At 45.2% G+C, this 17,527-nt stretch overlaps 1 protein-coding gene across 5 annotated transcripts; it reads left to right on the top strand.

The window, feature by feature from the left end:
* Positions 1-2,171: 2,171 nt before the first annotated feature.
* On the top strand, positions 2,172-17,128 carry INO80C (INO80 complex subunit C). Of its 5 annotated transcripts, XM_036245894.1 has the most exons (7): positions 2,337-2,418; positions 7,835-7,990; positions 8,863-8,996; positions 11,635-11,745; positions 12,587-12,698; positions 13,507-13,574; positions 16,729-17,127. In XM_036245894.1, the coding sequence occupies exons 4-7, from the start codon at positions 11,644-11,646 to the stop codon at positions 16,858-16,860; spliced, it is 414 nt and encodes a 137-aa protein (XP_036101787.1). In that variant the 5' UTR covers positions 2,337-2,418; positions 7,835-7,990; positions 8,863-8,996; positions 11,635-11,643; the 3' UTR covers positions 16,861-17,127. The 5 variants fall into 5 exon arrangements, 4 of the variants coding, with proteins under 4 accessions (XP_036101786.1, XP_036101787.1, XP_036101788.1 ...); XM_036245895.1 differs by lacking the exon at positions 8,863-8,996; XM_036245893.1 differs by lacking the exons at positions 7,835-7,990; positions 8,863-8,996 and having other exon boundaries at positions 2,172-2,418; positions 16,729-17,128.
* The last annotated feature ends 399 nt before the right edge of the window (positions 17,129-17,527 follow it).

Genomic DNA, 17,527 nt, shown 5'->3' with positions numbered 1-17,527 from the left:
ACTAGACTGACAAACCTCAAGGGAAAGGGGTTGGGGGGTGGGAAGAAATAAACCAAAGAACTTATATGCATAACCAATGGACAGAGACAACAGTGTGGGAAAAGGCGGGAGGGTGGCGGGAGTGGGGAGGAGGGGTCAATGGGGGAGAAATGAGGAACATCTGTAATACATTCAACAATAAAGATTTAAATAAATAAATAAATAAATAAATAAAATGGTTAGGGAAAAGGAAAATAAAAGGATGGTGGTATTCCAGATCCCAAGGGAAGGATTTCAGGAAGGGATCAGACAAGATCAGGACTGAATTTAGCAATGGGAAGTCAGATGGTATTTAATTTCTTAAAAGTAGAGAACAGGCCCTGGCCAGTTTGGTTCAGCGGTGGGAGCGTCAGCCTGCGGACCAGAGAGTCCCGGGTTCGGTTCCCGTTAGAGGCATGTACCAAAAAAGAAAAAAAGTAGAGAACTGGTGTTTGAACTCAATAAACATTTATTACCAAGGGATTATAGGAAGGTGCCCAGAAGAGCACCCTGTATACTCAATGCCCTCAGAGGCATATACAGGGTACGAATAAGGAAGAAGGGAGGTAAGGAGGGTATAACAGATGGCAGAAAGCTTTTCACTGGAAGCAGCATATAAACTGAGACAAAGGAGCAAAGTCCTAGGAGAGGAAATAATGGAAACAAGTATGATGAGTTAAGAGAACAATATATTCTTTCAGAAATAGTTGGTCCCTTGCTGGAGCAGAGAAAATTAAGTGTTGGGAATGAAGCAAGAGAAGGGAGCAGAGCCCAGTTATTAAGGACCTTATATGCTAAGGTAAAAGTGCCCTGAAGAATATAAGTAAGTGGTATGATTAGATTTGTGATTTAGAGAGCTCATTTTGGCAGACAGTGTGAAGGATGGCCTGGGGTCAGGGAGGAAAAGGAAAAGATGAAGATCCAAACTTCCCTCTGGAGGCTGTCGTGGGATCCAGATGAGAGAAGATGGATTACTGCAGGAGTGGTGAAGGCGAGGAGTGAGCTGAGAGGGCGGCTGACTGGAATGGAAGGGTAGGTTACTAGAGAGGATGGGCCCAGGAAGCCAGGGTCAACCCCTAGATTCTGGCTTAGGTGGCTGGCTGGTTGGTGCAGCCATTGAGATAAGAAAAAAGGAAGCCTAAATTTAGGTGAAGATGGAGGTGGAGACTGGGCATGGGAGAGAACCCTTTAAGACTGGTAAATTATTCCTTTCTACAAAGGAGAAAAGATGTAACATTATTGCTGGTTTCCCTAACTATTCTCTCTCTCATCTCTAAGTCATTCTGCAGCCTATTTCTTTCAAAGATCCAGATTCACATATGCCAATTTCCTGTACACAGTAGCTTCAACTAATTACTGCACGGGGTTCACTCATTTATTATTTCACTATACATATTTATAATGTACCAATGACTTCTAAGGTATTGTGACCTGGGAAAGATAAATGAACAAAACATAACTGGCCTTGAACTCATAGAGCTTACATTCTAGCAGAAGCCAAAGACATTAACCAATTATAAACCCTGCAGTTTAAGTCATAAAGGCACTGAAGAAGTATATAGTATGTGGCACCATAACAAGGGCGTGTTCCACCGAAGTTCATAAATAGGTTTCAGCAGATCTATGAACTCCCTGGAATTATATGTAATATTTTGTCTAGGCTTGTATACATTTGGTGGGGATGGGAGATGGAGGGTAGCCTAGCTTACATGCTTAAAGAGGTCTGTGACCCCTAGAAGGTTAATAACCACTCTACCCTTTAAGTCTATTTGGGCTCTACTGATATACAAACTCCTTCCCTGCGAGAAGGCAGTGAACAAGGGGAAAGCTAGCAGCTGTCTAATCCACCCAGAATGACCCTGCCTTTACTCTTACAGATATCAAAAGCAAACCGTCTTCTGACCTAAAGTTAGAAAAGACAACATAGTTATATTTTAAAACCCTGTTGTTTAAAAAACAAACAAAAAAAGATGGCGACATGTCCTCGATCGCTAGGGATTTCCAAGCACGTGCCCAGAGGAGCAGGACATAGCCCCGCAGACATCTTCCCGCCCGGACGGAATTGGGTGCACCGAGCTCCGCCTTTCAGATTCGCTCCGCCTTTCGGATTCGGCCGAGAGAAGTCGGCGAACAGTCCAGGCCGGGTTTTCAGGCATTAAGACGGAAGTAACCGCGAGCCGGAAGTCCCAGGGCCTTCACTGGGAAAGCAGTGAGGAGGGGGGAGGAGGACGACTCAGGGTAGGGATGGCGGCTCAAATTCCAATTGTGGCCACCACTGCCGTCCCGGGGATAGCCCGGAACAGCAAGAAGAGACCAGCCAGTCCTTCCCACAACGGCAGCAGCAGCGGAGGATATAGCGCCAGTAAGAAGAAAAAAGTGTCCGCCTCGAGCTTTGCACAGGTAAGTTGTAGCGCGACTAGCCTGCGCGTGCGCGGTAGCCGAGTTTGGGGCAGGGCGAGAGCGCATGCGCGCGGCCTTGTTCGGCGGAGTGAGGGCGGGTTTGCAGGGCAGAGCGAGCCAGGACGCATGCGCCGGTTTGGGGGCGTCAGCTTTTTGCTGTGCTTGTGCCCAGTGCTGGTGAAACAATTTTCCCTTAGTTTGAACAGGTGGAAAATGGGTAAACAGCTACCCGCGTTGCATTGTCTTTGAGAAAAGCTGGAGAGGTAGGGAGGTTTTTACTGACTTAGAGGAAGGTCTGTCTCTTCCCTTCAAGGTGGCGTTTAGAGCGAGGCTCAGGACTTTTCTTTCTGTGACTTTCAGTGAGGCAGACGTTATCGAGTCTCACCTTCGTCCATTTGAAAGACATTTACCCAGGGTCTGTGAGGTGCAGAGTGCCCCAAAGCCCTACATGGAGGAGTACCAAGATGTGTTGATACGGGTGGTTTCCCTCATCCTCAGAAAAGTGTTTTCTTGATCCGGTTTCCCGTCCCACTGTGTGTGGTTTCACCGTAGGGGGTTCTTCCACGGATTCAGTGAGATCACGGTCGGAAAGCCCTGAGCACAGTGCCTGGTGCAGACCCAACGGCAGCTGCACATTCTAGGCTCCAAAATTCCGGCAAAGAACTTCCAGCAGAGGAGTGGCTAGCTTAGATGAGTGTTTGCCTTGGCTCCTGCATTTTATTTAGAGCAACAAGAAAGCAGAGATGGAGTGTGTTACTGTGTCCTCTCTGGCACATGATGTGGCATCCTTCACCCAGAACGCTGTCTAGAGATGTTAACTGCCTGTCCTTTGTTCCATTGGTAATTAATAGTGCTTCCCCTTTTAAAAATACTTTATTAAGGTATGGTTTTCATCCAGTAAAATGCACGGATCTTAAGAGTGCAGATCAGTGACATTTTACATGTGGCCACCACCCAGATCAAGATAGCATTATTAAGAGCCCCAGAAAATTCCCTGGTGACCCTTTACAGGCATTACTGCCTTCCTGTTCTGACATCTCTCACCATAGACTGACTGCATGTTTTGTTTTGTTTTTTAAATTTTTTTTCTTTATTGTTTTTAGAGAGAGAGGAAGGGAGAGGGAGAGAGAGAGAGAAACATCGATGAGAGAGAACATCCCCCAGTGGAGGTCTGGCCCACATCCTGGGCATCTGCCCTGACTGGGAATCAAACCAGCCACCTCTCGGTGCATGTGTGGATGCTCAGCTACTGAACCACACCGGGTAGATGACTTTGGGTTTTTTAACAGAATATAAATGGAATCATACAGAACATATTCTTTTGTGTCTATTTAGGTTTCTCTGTGAAACTGTTTTCAAGAGTCATTCATTCATTCATTCATGTTATTATCTGTGTTAGTATATCTGGTACATTATGTAAACATACCACAACTGATGGACATTTGAGTTATTTACTGTTTTTTAAGCTCCTCTGAACATTCGTGTACAAGTCTGTGTAGATACAGGCTTTCATTTATCTTGGGTAAATGGGTAGAAGTATAATCACCGGATCATAAGATAGACGTACATTTAACTTGGTTAGAAATTGTTAAACAGTATTTCCCAAAGTAGTTGCATTATTGTGCATTTTCACCAGCAAAGTATGACCCTTCTAGTTGCTCTATATCCTCACAACACTTGGAATCATTCACCTTTCATTTTAGCCATTTTGATAGATATATAGTGCTATCTCATTTTTCTTTATTTCTCAGATTACTGATTACTAATTATATCAGTCACCTTTTCATATGATTATCAACTATGCCAGTATCTTTTGTGATGTGCCTGATTTTTTCTAATTGGTTTTTTAAAAATTATTAAGCCCTGGCTAGTTTGGCTCAGCGATTAGAGCATCAGCCTGTGGTCCAGAGAGACCTGGGTTCGGTTCCCGCTAAGGACACGTACCTCGGTTGCAGTTTGTCCCCAGCCCTGGTTGGGTCGTACCGGTGGCAGCCACTTGATGTGTCCCTTTCACATCAATGTTTCTCTCTCTTTCTCTTCCTCTCTCTCCCTCCAACTCTATCTGAACAAAAAATGGAAAAAATGTCCTTGGGTGAGGATAAAAAATAAATTAAAAAAATAATAATTATTAATATTCAGGAGTTTTTATATAGTCTTGATTGGAGCCCTTTGCAAGATATATGCATTGTATTTTCTCCTACCATGGTACTCACTCTGCTAAAGTGAAAGAAATCATGATAAATAATAGTAATTAATATGTATTGGGCATTTACTATATACCAGGCACTGTTTCAAGCACTTTCTTTTTTTTAAAATCCTCACCCAGGGATATTTTCCCATTTATCTTCAGCTAGAGTGTGAGGGAGAGAAAGAGAAACATCGATGCGAGAGAGACGCATCGATAAGCTGCCTCCCGCATGACCTAGACCAGGGCTGGAAAACGAACCGAAACTGAGGTATGTGCCCCTGACCGGAATTGAACCCCAGACTCTGGTCTGAGGGCTGACACACTAACCACTGAGCAAAACTGGTCAGGACTGTTTCAAGCACTAAACCAACTCGTTTAATCCTCAAAACAGCCCCCTGTGAATTGTTATTCTACAGATAAAAAGACTGGAGCATAGAGAAATTAAATAACTTTCCCGAGGTCACACAGCTACCAAGTGGTAGAGGCAGGATTGGAACCCATGCAGACTCTCCAGAGTCCACATTCTTTTTTTTTTTATCCTCACCTGAGGACATTTTTCCATATTTTGTTCAGATAGAGTGGGAGGGAGGGAGGGCGGGAGGAAGGGGAAGAGAGAGAGAGAGAGAGAGAGAAACATTGACATGAAAGGGACACCTCAAGTGGCTGCCACCCATGCAACCCAACCAGGGCCAGGGACAAACTGCAACCGAGGTACATGGCCTTAGCGGGAACCGAACCCGGGTCTCTCTGGACCGCAGGCTGATGCTCTAACAGCTGAGCCAAACCGGCCAGGGCCACATTCTTTTTTTCATGCTGCCTCTCTTGATACCACTCTTATCACTCTCTACCTTAGAAGATACAATTGCATCTCTGATATAACCAAGTCCATGTACAGAGAAATGCTTAAGGGGGGTGGGTTGTGAGATCAACACAGGGCATTTTAGACTTTCCAGATGTCTGTTCAAGTTGTTAAAATCTGCAGAGTCCTAATTGACCTACATACTGAGTGTTATGTAATAGACTGATTTGTGATGGTTAAGCAGTTAACACAACATTTAAATGAGAGGCAGCCATGCATTAGAAGGTTAATGTAGACTGCAGATGATGAATAGACTGTTCTGTAATTGGGGGCAGCCAGAGAATGGGACTGATTGGATTTATTCATTTAAAAAAAAATCATTCTACCCCAGCTTTTAAGAAACATGATAATGTTAAATTTTAGAAGTTCCTTTTTTCCCCCATTTTTCAAGTGGACATAAAAAGTCACTCAATCTTCTCTACCAACTATAATTATTTGTGTTTTCTATATATAAATGTAATTTTTCATCATTGTATTTGGTATATAACATTGTGTAGCCTCCTTTTTACTTAGCATTATTTCATGAACCTGTCTCTATGTTGATAGACTTTCCAAAGAATCAAATGCTGTTATTTAATTGACATTATTGAATATTTGGGTTGCATCTCACAGTTTTCTGTTTTAAGTAACCCTACACTAACCTTGTAGTTTTAATTAGGGTCAGAATACTATTAGATGTAAGAGGACATTTGATTTTTTTTCAGTGATAAGACAAAGGACATTTGTTCCTCTTATTCGTAACCACAGATAGAATGCCCAAGTTATCCTTAAGTCTGAGTCAGTCATGCAGTCATGCAGTCTGGAGGGATGAAGCCATTTATTTGGTTTCTATAGTTGGGCACAGCTGAGGCCTCACTGACTTGTCCCGGTTCAGGGCAGGCGTGTGCTATTCTTTGATAGCAGGCCAGGTTTCTCTTCCCTAGGACTTACATCAGCTCTTTTAGTACTAGGTGTTCCTTCTTTCCTCTTCTTAGAGCGTTCATGCCTCGGGGCAGTACAGCTCATCTCGTAAAGTCTCCTAGTGTTATAGTGGTTTAGTAATATGGAAACTGTACACCATATTAAATTTTATTTTATTGCATCCCCACCTGCCAGACATCCTCCCTTTGACTGAAGGTCTCTCCCTCTCATTCCATCACCAAGAGACACAGGAGTCTCAGCTTGGCGGAAGCCCAGGGGAAAGGAAGAATGAGGGCACAGTAACATGGAGGGCGGAGTTAAAGAGGAAAGAAAAGCAGAAAACCCAGTTCTGGGCCGGAGTAGAATATTCTTTTGGAGCCTGGTCAGGCAGGATGCAGCTCTGGAAGGATGCAGCTTAGTTCACCTCAGGATGGCTTCCTTTCCCTGCCCCTTCCTCATCTTGACTGCTCAGTGAGGTCTGGCCTGCTGACAAGGGACGAGAAGAGGATGGAGTGGCCAAGAGAGCAGGAGGGGTCGGTTTGGAAAATCAGTGCATGAGTACATCATCTCATTCCCTTTTTGACTCTTTTCAAGCGTGCCCCTCAGAATGTTGATGCCAACTTCTAGCTCTTTTTCCCCACTACCTTCCCCTTCTTCTCAGCAGGTGCACCTGTCTGCTGGTGCACCTCCTTTCTGCCAGAGCTCCTAGACCTTCTCACCCACAGGGGCTTGCTGAGGTCCCTGCTTTTCTTCATAGCCTCTGCCTGGGTCTTGATGAGGCATTTCTGCCTGTCAGTGTTCTGGGTCTCCCTGGGCCTGGGAACTGCCTATGTCAAAAGAATGCCCTGTATTCCTTCCGAGGATTTCGCTGTGCCTTTGACTTTACCCACTAGGAATCAGGGAAGAGGCGTGAACAGAAAGGGGAAAGTGCAGTCTTTCAGCAGTTCTGGAGAAGAAGATAAAGCTAATGCCACTGCTTGAGGATGGCAGCACTGTGAGCAGGGCATCTTCTATGGACAGTTCTTTTATCATCATTGAAGGCCTCGGGGCCTGGTTCTTCATTTCCCTTTGCTATCTCCTCTTTGCTTCTATAGCGATTCTGTTTGCTTATTTCCTCCCAGATGGAAACAACATTACATAAGTAGTCATTTTCTTTATGAAAAACTCAATAAAGTTGAAACTTAAAGTGGATCTGGCCCCAGGAAACCTCTTTTACATTCCACCTGTTTTTCTGAGTTGTCCCTAGCTGTCATGGTTTTTCTGTTCTGATGGGATGCTCACTGCATCGTTCTTGGAGTTGTTTTTCTCTCTCTCACTTAAGTTCGGCCACCCTGTAGGCCCAGCCTCCTGACAGCCCATTTCATCCGCCTTTCCTCACTGAGTAGTCCTGTGGTGCATCCTTAACGAATTGTTAGAGTCCTCCAGCGAATGGCTCCTCAGGTGACCTGCTTATCTCATATGCCTTTCAGCCAGCGGGCCAAGCTCCTCACTTCTCCCCTGGACTACCACCTCTCGAAAGAGCAGGGGACTCTCACTCTTTTTGACCTGCATGCCAGCTACAGCTTCCTCCTCAGGTTCCATGGAGTCCCTGGCTCATTTGCTGTTAGATTAACCTCTAAAAACAGGTAACCAAACTGTATTTCAATGTGACTGAACCCATTTACATTTTCACAAGCAGTGTATGAAGGTTCTAGTTTCTCTACATTCTCACTAACACGTCATTATGGTTCTTATTATAGCCATTCTAGTGGGTGTGAAATAATACCTCTTGTGGTTTTGATTGACATTTTCCTAATCACTAATTATGTTGATCAACTTTTCATGTGCTTACTGGCCATTTCTGTATCTTTGAAGAAATGTTTGTTGAAATCTTTGCTCCTTTCTAAAATGGAATTATTTGTCTTTTTATCATTGAGTCATAAGAGTTCTTTATATATTCTGGATTATCATTTTTTAATTTGTTGCTCAGGTTGTTGCTCAATTTGTTGCTCAGGTTTGGCTAGTGGGCACTCTTCAAACAGGTGCCTGTATCCTTTACTATCCCTCTGTCATTTTTTGAGTGGTATAATGCACTGAATTGTGTCCCCCCAAGATTCATATGTGGTAGTCCTAACCCTCAGTACACCTCAGAATGTTTCTGTATTAAAGATGGGACCATTAAAGAAGTAATTAAGGCTCAATGAGGTCATAAGGGTGGGTCCCTAATCTAATGGGACTGGTGTCCTTTTAAGAAAAATGAGAGACACCAGGCACGTGTACAGAAGAGAAGTCATGTGAGGACACAGTGAGATGATGGCCATCTACAAGGCCTTAGGGGAAATCAAGCCTGCTGGCACCTTGATCCTGGACTTCTGCTCTCCGGAACTGTGAGAGGATAAGGTTCTCCGTTCAAAGCACTTGGTCTGTGATATTTTGTTATGGCAGCTCTAGAAAACTGGTACACTAGCTTCCTTACTTTCTGGCATCTGGAGGCTCATCCTGTATTTTCCTGACTCAGGCCCAGAACCAGCTGTTTCTTCAAGGATCACAACTAGTTCTTGGAAAACAATATTGAGAAACCAGGATCTGAACAAGGGTGTGCCTATTGTTCATTGTTTCCAGCCCTCTCGGGAGAGAACTAAGTTAAAAACCGTGAGTTCATATTGATAACTTCTGATTTTAATCCACTAGTGCAAGGGTCATTCCAGCCTTCCCTCGTTCCTTATTTTACTTCATCTTAGAATACATATAAAGTGGTATACCCTTGTGGGAAACAAACCCATCAATTGTTTAGGGTTCTTTTTGCCTTCAGCCTTAGGTTGTATTGTCAGAGTACTGTGTTCAAAGTCACAAATGTGATTTCTCCCTTTTCCCCCCTTATGTGCAGTTGTTATTCATTCCAAATACAGTTAGGTTGACTTGGTTTTGTTTGTATTCCATTTCCTCCATCTGTTGCCCCATCCTTGTTGGTCTTATTATTATTTTCTCTTTAGTATGTGAAACTTTAACATGGTTCAAAAGATCAAAACTCTACAGAAGTTATACTCAAAGAAGTTTACTCCTGTCTCTTCCCTTTCCCACCTCCCTGTCCTTTCCACCTTGTTCCCTCTGCCCTGTAGATAACCAAGTCCATTTGTTTCTGAATTATCCTTCCTGTGTTTGGCCACTGCATCCCCCAGAGACGATTCCTTATAATGAACCCCTGAGCACATGCACCTTAAATACCGATGCTGGCCCTGGCCAGTTTGGCTCAGCGGTTAGAGCGTCGGCCTGCGGTCCGGAGAGACCTGGGTTCGGTTCCCGCTAAGGGCACGTACTTCGGTTGCAGTTTGTCCCCGGCCCTGGTTGGTCGTGTGGGTGGCAGCCACTCGATGTGTCCCTTCACGTCGATGTTTCTCTCTCTCTCTCCCTTCCTCTCTCTCTCCTCCCACTCTATCTGTACAAAAAATGGAAAAATATCCTCAGGTGAGGATTAAAAAAAAAAAAAAAATACCGATGCTGGCATTTAGTTATGCCATCGTGGGAGGGAGAGGTGGAAAGAGGAGGAATGAGGGAGGCAATGAGGAAGGGAGGGAGGGCAGGAAGGGAGAGGAGAAAGAGACATCACTTGTGGCTACAGAAAAGGCTGAGAGATTGGAAGTTTCTTAGCTCTTAGTGAGTTGACATTTGAGTTAGGCCTTGGAGGGGAGAAAAGTTAGGAAGGACCACGAATGGAGGGAGGCAGTGCAGACAGAAGAGGTGGTAGGAACAGAGAAGGAGCACAGGCCCCAGGGTCGTTGGCTGGAGCACAGGCCCATGTGGAGAGATCCTGGAGCGGAGTCTGAGCAGGTGTCTGAGAAGAGATCTTTCAGAGAACTGTCGCAGCAGACCGAGTGGTCCCTGTCTCCCCCACTCCCTGTTCGCCCATGTGGATGCCATTGCAGGAAGTGGTAGGAGTGGTGGGGTGGAGTATGTATTTATACAATCAGAACTCTGTTGCACTAATGAAATATAAGAGTGCAACTATTTAGGAAAATGGTTTGGCAGTTTTTTTATAACATTAAACATATACTTACCCTATAACCCAACCATTCCACTTCTAGGAATTTACCCAAGAGAAGTAAAAACACATGTCCACACAAAGGCTTGAACAGATATTTCATAGCAGCTTTATTTATAATAACTGAAGACTGAAAAGGACCTTATTTTATCACCAGGAAAATGGATAAACAAATTGTGGTACATCCATACAGTAAAATAATACTCTCTGAGTAGTATACAAATTCAGTGAAACAAACTATTGATCCATGCAACAGCATGGATAAATCTCATAAACATCATACTGAGCTAAGGAAGCCAGACACAACAGTACATGCCATCAGATTCCATTCATGAAGTTCTAGAAAGGCAGCAGTAATGCAGTAGAAATCAGAACGGTGGTTGCCCCTGAGGGTGGAAAGGATTGACTAGGAAAAGGCATGAGGGAACTTTCTGGAATGATGGAAATGTTCTCTATCTCTATGGGGGCATGGGTTACACAAATGTAAACATTTGGCAAAACTCATGAGACCTACACTTAAGATCGGTGCATTTCGCTCTACGTAAATTATATATCAAAACCCAGTTGATTGCAGTCTGAAAGATTGGAAATTGCATTACAAATCAGAAGTGATTTCTTACTTTATCTTGTTTTTTTCTTTGTGATTCTTAGCTTAAATGGCTTTTTGTCTTAAAGCATATTAGCCTTCTTGTCAGCGTACTGTGGCCGCAGCCAGCTGACCGTCTAGCCTCTTCTCCCTCTATTCTCCTTTCTCACGAGTGCCCACGTCCTGTTGTGCCCCTTAAGCATACCGGCTCTAGCCTGGGATCTGGCTGTTGAGAGCCTTAAAGGGGCTGGACCTTTTATTGTCTTAATGTTTCAAGATAGTTTGACAAGATCAGCAGGAGTAGAGGCCATGTAGTGTCGTGGAGAGCCTCAGTGTTTTCTGTATACTGGGGAGAATAACACTACCTTGTCATAGTTAAATGAGCCAGTTTGGGTGGGGCGCCCATCCCTGTGCTTGGCACATAGTGGGGCTGGAAAGCATGGCAGCTGGGTCCTGGCTTCTCCTGGTCTCTCCTGTGGCTTCTGCACAGCGGGTGCTGCGGCGAGTCCAACATGCCTTCCTCCGGTGCAGGCCATCTGCTGGGACTCTGGGCACACCACCCTTCCTCACATGTCCTGTGCTGTCATCTTATGTCCTGTGGAGAGATGAGTTAGGGAACTCGGTTAAAAGATGCTGACGTCCTACTATTCTTACTGTGTTTTAAGGGTATCAGCATGGAAGCCGTGAGTGAGAATAAAATGGTGCCCTCTGATTTTAACACAGGACCTATGGAAAAAACTTCCAAGCCTTTGCCATTTAAGGATCCCAACTTTGTGGTAAGCATCTAAGATGTTCGATGAATTAAAAACCAAACAAGCATACCTTGGCTTCTGGCTGTGCTGGGCCTCCAGCCCAGGTGGCACTGGCGTCCCTTTCTCCAGTTGCCACCTCCTCTGTCATCGGCTGTGTGGGAGGGTTGGGGTCAGGAGAAGAAGGGCCCTTTCTTTAAGTAAATCTCAGCTATTTTACTGTAAAGTAGAAGCAGGCTGTCGTTCTCGAGGGACATAATACACTACAGTGATTCAGATTACACCATTAAGCTTATTTTTCATTAGTTTTGAAAATACACTATTGTCAGTGCCTGCAACAGATTTTTGCTATTCTTTGCCATTTTATTTTGCCATCTTCATAGGACAAAAAGAAAAAAAAATTTCCAAAGGGCTTGCCTTGCCATGATTGAGGCATACTTGGGTTTTCCAGGATCGCCAGCAATTTGCAAGGCAAACGTTTGCCCTCAGAGGGGAGTTTAGCAATGTGGTCATGAGTTAAAATATAACTTTGTAGTAAATGGGAAAGTAATGGGAAATCCATGAGTGAATTCTATAAAGTTAGACGCCATAAAGGATGTGATTTCCTGTGTGCATGTAAAAGACATAACCTTTTATTTCTACTTCCATCACCAACTAACTCATGGATTTTGACAGTCCAAAAGCATTGTTTTTTATAAGTAAGATTGAAGTGTACAGAGTAATACTTTTTAGAAAGAGGCTTAGGGGTACAAATGGTTGCTGACAGAATGAGGAGTGCATTACAGTTAAGAATAAGCATAAATGGCACATTCTGAAATCGTACTTTCCATTCATTTTTGTTTCTCCCTATCCATGCTTCTAACTTGAGCACTCTGGCCATGGTGGTGCAGTAGCTGGCAAGAAGAATAGAACCTGGAAGAACCTGAAACAAATTCTCGCTTCTGAAAGGGCATTGCCGTGGCAACTGAACGATCCTAACTGTGAGCTGTTTATCGCCTTCTATGAGTTTATAATGTTTAGACTAGGAACTTTCTTACAACAAACCTACATTACTGTGTTTGCATTAATGGAGGAAGCAATTTCTAGCTTAGGAATTTTATAATGGCATCAATATAGGGAGATTTTGTGTACATTTTCTCATAACTGTATCTGTGTTGAATCTGTTTGTTTGTGTTGTCATGGTTATGTGGTTTTTAATGTCACTGTTAACATGTCAATCTGGAGAAATGAGTCCTGATATAATAATATTGGTGTTTCTCTTTGACAAACTTCTTATTCAGAAGTCTACTCTTAAAATGTGTTTCCAAGAACAAGGTTGTCCCAGATTTAGGAGGTTTTCTATAACCAGCTTGAAGGCCAGCTCTGTTTTACCCTCTGAGCCGGTGTTTTTCATAGTAAATGCTGTATGCTCAGCATTTCCAAATCTGTGTAAAGCACTTACATGTTCTGTTCAATTTAATTGGAAAGTACAGGTAAAAGTTTCCTTCAGCTCCTGTCCCACTGCACATCTCTCATGGGGGTAACTCAGATGGATGACAAGTGAGCTAGTCAGTTGTCTGGGTGTGGATGCAGAGATCCAAGCAGTGGGTTGTCTGGCATCTCATCACCATCAGCCCATGTAGCCTGAGACGGTGAAAATGGCTTGTGAGCAGATGAGCTTTCCTGTGGTTCCGCTAGAGCAGAAGGTCTGTGGGGACAGGGCAAAGCTACATCCAGAGCCTGCTTTTGACCTAGAAGGGACATGACTGGTTTAAAGCCAGCTTCATTATCTTCTTTTTTTTCCCCCAGACTTCAGTATTGATGCTCCTCCATCCTTCAAACCAGCTAAGAAATACTCCGATGTTTCAGGTCTTCTTGTGAGTATATTTACATCTCTGTGTCTTATAACACAGACTTGAAAGGAAGATTTCACAGTATCGTCTACTTAGTCTTGAATATAGACCACCACTGGTCCTGCCCGGAGCCCATATACTTTGAATAGGTAACGGGTTTGTGCTGAAGTGTTGTTCACAGTTCATTTCAGAGTGGCTGTGACCTGGGGCATCACGTGGGCAGTCTGGAGAGAGGATTGCTCCAGAAAGAAGGGGACCCAAGTTTTACTCTCCTTCCTGTGCCTCTATGAAAGATGCTTCTTAGAGATCATGTTAACTACATGAAAACGACAATTATTATTTTTTACTGCTCAAGTTTAAAAAAAACCTCTGCATTTTAGAGATGATTGTACTCTTTAAAAATTATTTAGCTCTGGCCGATTTGGCTCAGGGGTTAGAGCGTTGGCCTGGGGATCAAAGAATCGTGGGTTCAATTCCTGTCAAGGACATGTACCTCAGTTGCGGTTCAGACCCCAGTCCTGGTTGGGGTCCTCTGGGAGGCAACCAATCAATGTGTGTCTCACACATTGATGTCTCTCTCTGCCCCCCCTCCCTTCCCTCCCACTGTGTCTGAAGATAAATGGAAAAATATCCTCGGGTGAGGATTTAAAAATAAAGCCCAACTCATGTTTACACTGACCCGCCATTTCCCAGCCAGCTAAGTGACTGTTTGCCCTGTGTGGGGGCATGGCAGGGAGGTGTGCAGGGTCACATCTGTGTTTAGCCCTTGTCACAAAGCTATGGAAAGTGGCTCTGGGAGAGACTGGGGAGCAGTGAACACTGCCTCTTACCACCCCGGAGGGAGGCCGGAAGGGAAGGCAGCCTTTGTTTCATTCGGGCTCCAGGGATGGAACCGGGGGAGGTTCCGACTGTAGGAGTGCAGTTTTTACTTGTTCAGGTGTGTGGTGTCACTTGGCATCCTCCCCTCTGTTCAGAATACTAGGTCAGGTTCCGTCCGTGCAAGCTCTCGTTGGTGCCACAGTATCTGTGTATTTCGCATTATTCAGCAGCAGTGAATTCACTGCCTTCTTGGCAGTGAGGTCTGAACTTGGGCGGGCAGGCTCAGCAGTCTGGTGGTAGGAGAGAGGCAGCCACAGGAATGGAGCCAGGCTGGGCTGGTTCGTGTACAGAGGCCGGTTGATCACAGCCAGATGTACACGCCTGCACCCCTGCTCGGAACTGCGGGGCCACCTCCCCTGCCAGTCAGTTCATCTAAGTGCCTCATGGCCCAGAGCCTCGGAAGGGACTTGTTGCTGTTTTTCTGTTTGAGCCTTCCTTTGTATTACTGTCATATATTACATGACTTTCACGTGTTACAGAAAGGCACTATCTGGATCAAAGGATCAAAGTTTCATTTTTTATAGAGCTTTAATTAATTTTAGTGTTTAAGAAATAATCTCATTTTCCTGACAGGAAGCCGTTAAATACCTCAGGAGGTCCCCAGTGGCAGAAATGGAGGCTTTGTAGCACTTGAGAAACCTATGACTCAGTTCCCTATGGCCTGTTGCTCCTTCACTCCCCTCCCTGACTGAATCAGCACTGCTGCGCTAGGGCAGCGGTTCTCAACCCGGGGGTTGCGACCCCTTCCGGGGTCCCAGACCCTTTCACAGGGGTCGCCCAGGACATCACAGTAGCAAACGTACAGTTATGAAGTAGCAACGAAAATAATTTGATGGTTGGGGGTCACCACCACATGAGGAACTGTATTAAAGGGTCGCGGCATTAGGAAGGCTGAGAACCACTGCTCTAAGCTGCAGAGATGAGCAACACTGGAGCGAACAAGCCACACTTGAGTAATTGGATGTTGTCTGTCTAGACTTTAATGGCATCTTACAGTTTTTTTTAAAGGAGCTCCAAATGACTCACCTTCACGGCTTCTGTTTCCAAATCTGTGGAAACCATGTGCCTTGAGGTATATGGTGGGTAAATTAGAGTCTCCACTTTGCACATGGGAAAACACGCCAAAGAGAATTTTGGTGTGTCAGTGGGAAACAAGATCTCTTTTCCGTGATGGTCCTAATCATCCCTTTGTTGGTTCATTCATTCATTTATCATTGGCTGGACACTGACTGAAGGCCTACTGTGTGCTCTGCATTGCACTAGGAGCCGAGCCAGAATTCAGTGATAAACACACCACAGGGTTCCTGCCTCAGGGAGTCTCAGAGCCCAGATCTCAGTTAGAGTCATGCAGATGATGAAAAAGCAACAGCACTAAGCATTCCACAGGAGACACATCTGGTGAGGTCAGAGGAGGGTGGGGTCCTGACCTCCTGTGGGAGGGCAGATAAAGCTTCTCTGATGATATGACCTTGGGGCCTGAGTCCTATAGGACGAATAGGTGATGACCGAGCATAGGGGGCCAGGGTGGAGGCCCTCCCAAGGAAAGGGAAAATGGGGCATGACAGGAGGGAGGGACTCAGAGCCGGGCAAGTTGGAACCAGTGAGTGAGGACATGGGGCTGAGTAAGAGCTGGCAGGGCCTGAGGAACCATGCTGAGCACTTGGGCCTTTGTCCCAAGAACTGAGAAGAACCATTGAGAGGTTTCATGAAGAAGGACATGACCAGAATTGCAAGTTGCAAAGATGACCCTGGCTGTAGTTGTAAGTTGTAGGACGGCTGTCCCTCCTGTGGAAGAGTGGATGTAGGTGGCCAGTCGAGCATGGCAGTGGCGCCCAGGGAGCCATGGAAGTGGCATGGGGAGGGGACGGGTGGGAGAGGAGGGCACTGGGAGTAGGGGGGGCAGCAAGCAGGGGCGGGTGTGCCAGCAGGCGCGGAGGTGCTGCTCCCTGCCTCTGGAACATTCGTGTGGAGCAGGTGGGGGTCTGGAGGCAGGGATGATCTTCATGAAGTCAGTTTTGGACCTGTTGCCTTTGGTCCTTGAGGCATCAACCAGAAGAGTCCTGGAGTCCATTGTGGTTACTGCTCTTCCTCCCATTCATACCCTGAAGTATTTCTCAAGTCTGGGAAGATGAATGTGTCTTCGCCAAAGTGAGCAATTTAGTGTTCCTGGTGACAGTAAGACATGATGAAAATATATTTCACTTTCAGTAAAATAGAGAAGTTATTAAACTTGAACTTAGAACAGTCACCACCACCACCACCAACTCTCTGCCCTTCTCTGTGCCTGCTTCCCGCCCAGGCCAACTACACTGACCCCCAGAGCAAGCTGCGGTTCAGCACCATCGAAGAGTTTTCCTACATCCGAAGGCTGCCATCCGATGTTGTCACTGGCTACCTGGCCCTGAGAAAGGCCACAAGCATCGTTCCCTGAGCCTTGAAGTGGAGACGAAGTGGGAAATTATTTCGAAGCCAGTGTTTAGACTCACAGTTTTGTTTCATGGAAACATATTCATTCTACTGTCAATCTGGAAATGTCAGTGCTGTGCCTTGGAAAGAATGTTTGGCTTTAAGGTGTTTTTTTTTTTTTCTTCTTTTTTCCCTCCAAGTGTGATATTTCCTGTTGAGTTAAATTATATTTCATTTGTTGCCTCAAGTAAAGTCATTTGACAAGAAAACATGAAATTGTGCTTTCAATTTAACCCAAGTACATCCCCGAATTTTTGCTTCAAATTTGTGAACTCTCTTATAACACATCTAAAGACTCTGTACTGAATCCTGACAACAGGGCTGGTTTGTTCCTGACCCCGCTGGCATCCTCCTTAGAGCACGTTGGTCTTTCTGTTGGAGCGGGATGTTGGGAGGAGGTCCAGAACTGGGGCTGGAGAAGAGAGGGCGGAGTGACTCGCCTGTCTCACCAGGCCAGTCCTCACCCTGCCGCACTGGGCCGGTCCTCGCCCAGTGCCTCAGCCTCTGAATCAGCCTCGCCCCAGCCAACACAACCAAGAGAGACACACGTCTGTTCTTTGAGCCACCCAGTCTGGCATTTCGCTGTAGCAGTCCATGCAGACTGAAACCCATTTCTGGAGGTGTGGGCATAA

Source organism: Molossus molossus, unplaced genomic scaffold (genome assembly GCF_014108415.1).
Source record: "Molossus molossus isolate mMolMol1 unplaced genomic scaffold, mMolMol1.p scaffold_m16_p_6, whole genome shotgun sequence".
Lineage (NCBI taxonomy): Eukaryota > Metazoa > Chordata > Mammalia > Chiroptera > Molossidae > Molossus > Molossus molossus.
This window is presented reverse-complemented; position numbering and strand designations above follow the sequence as displayed.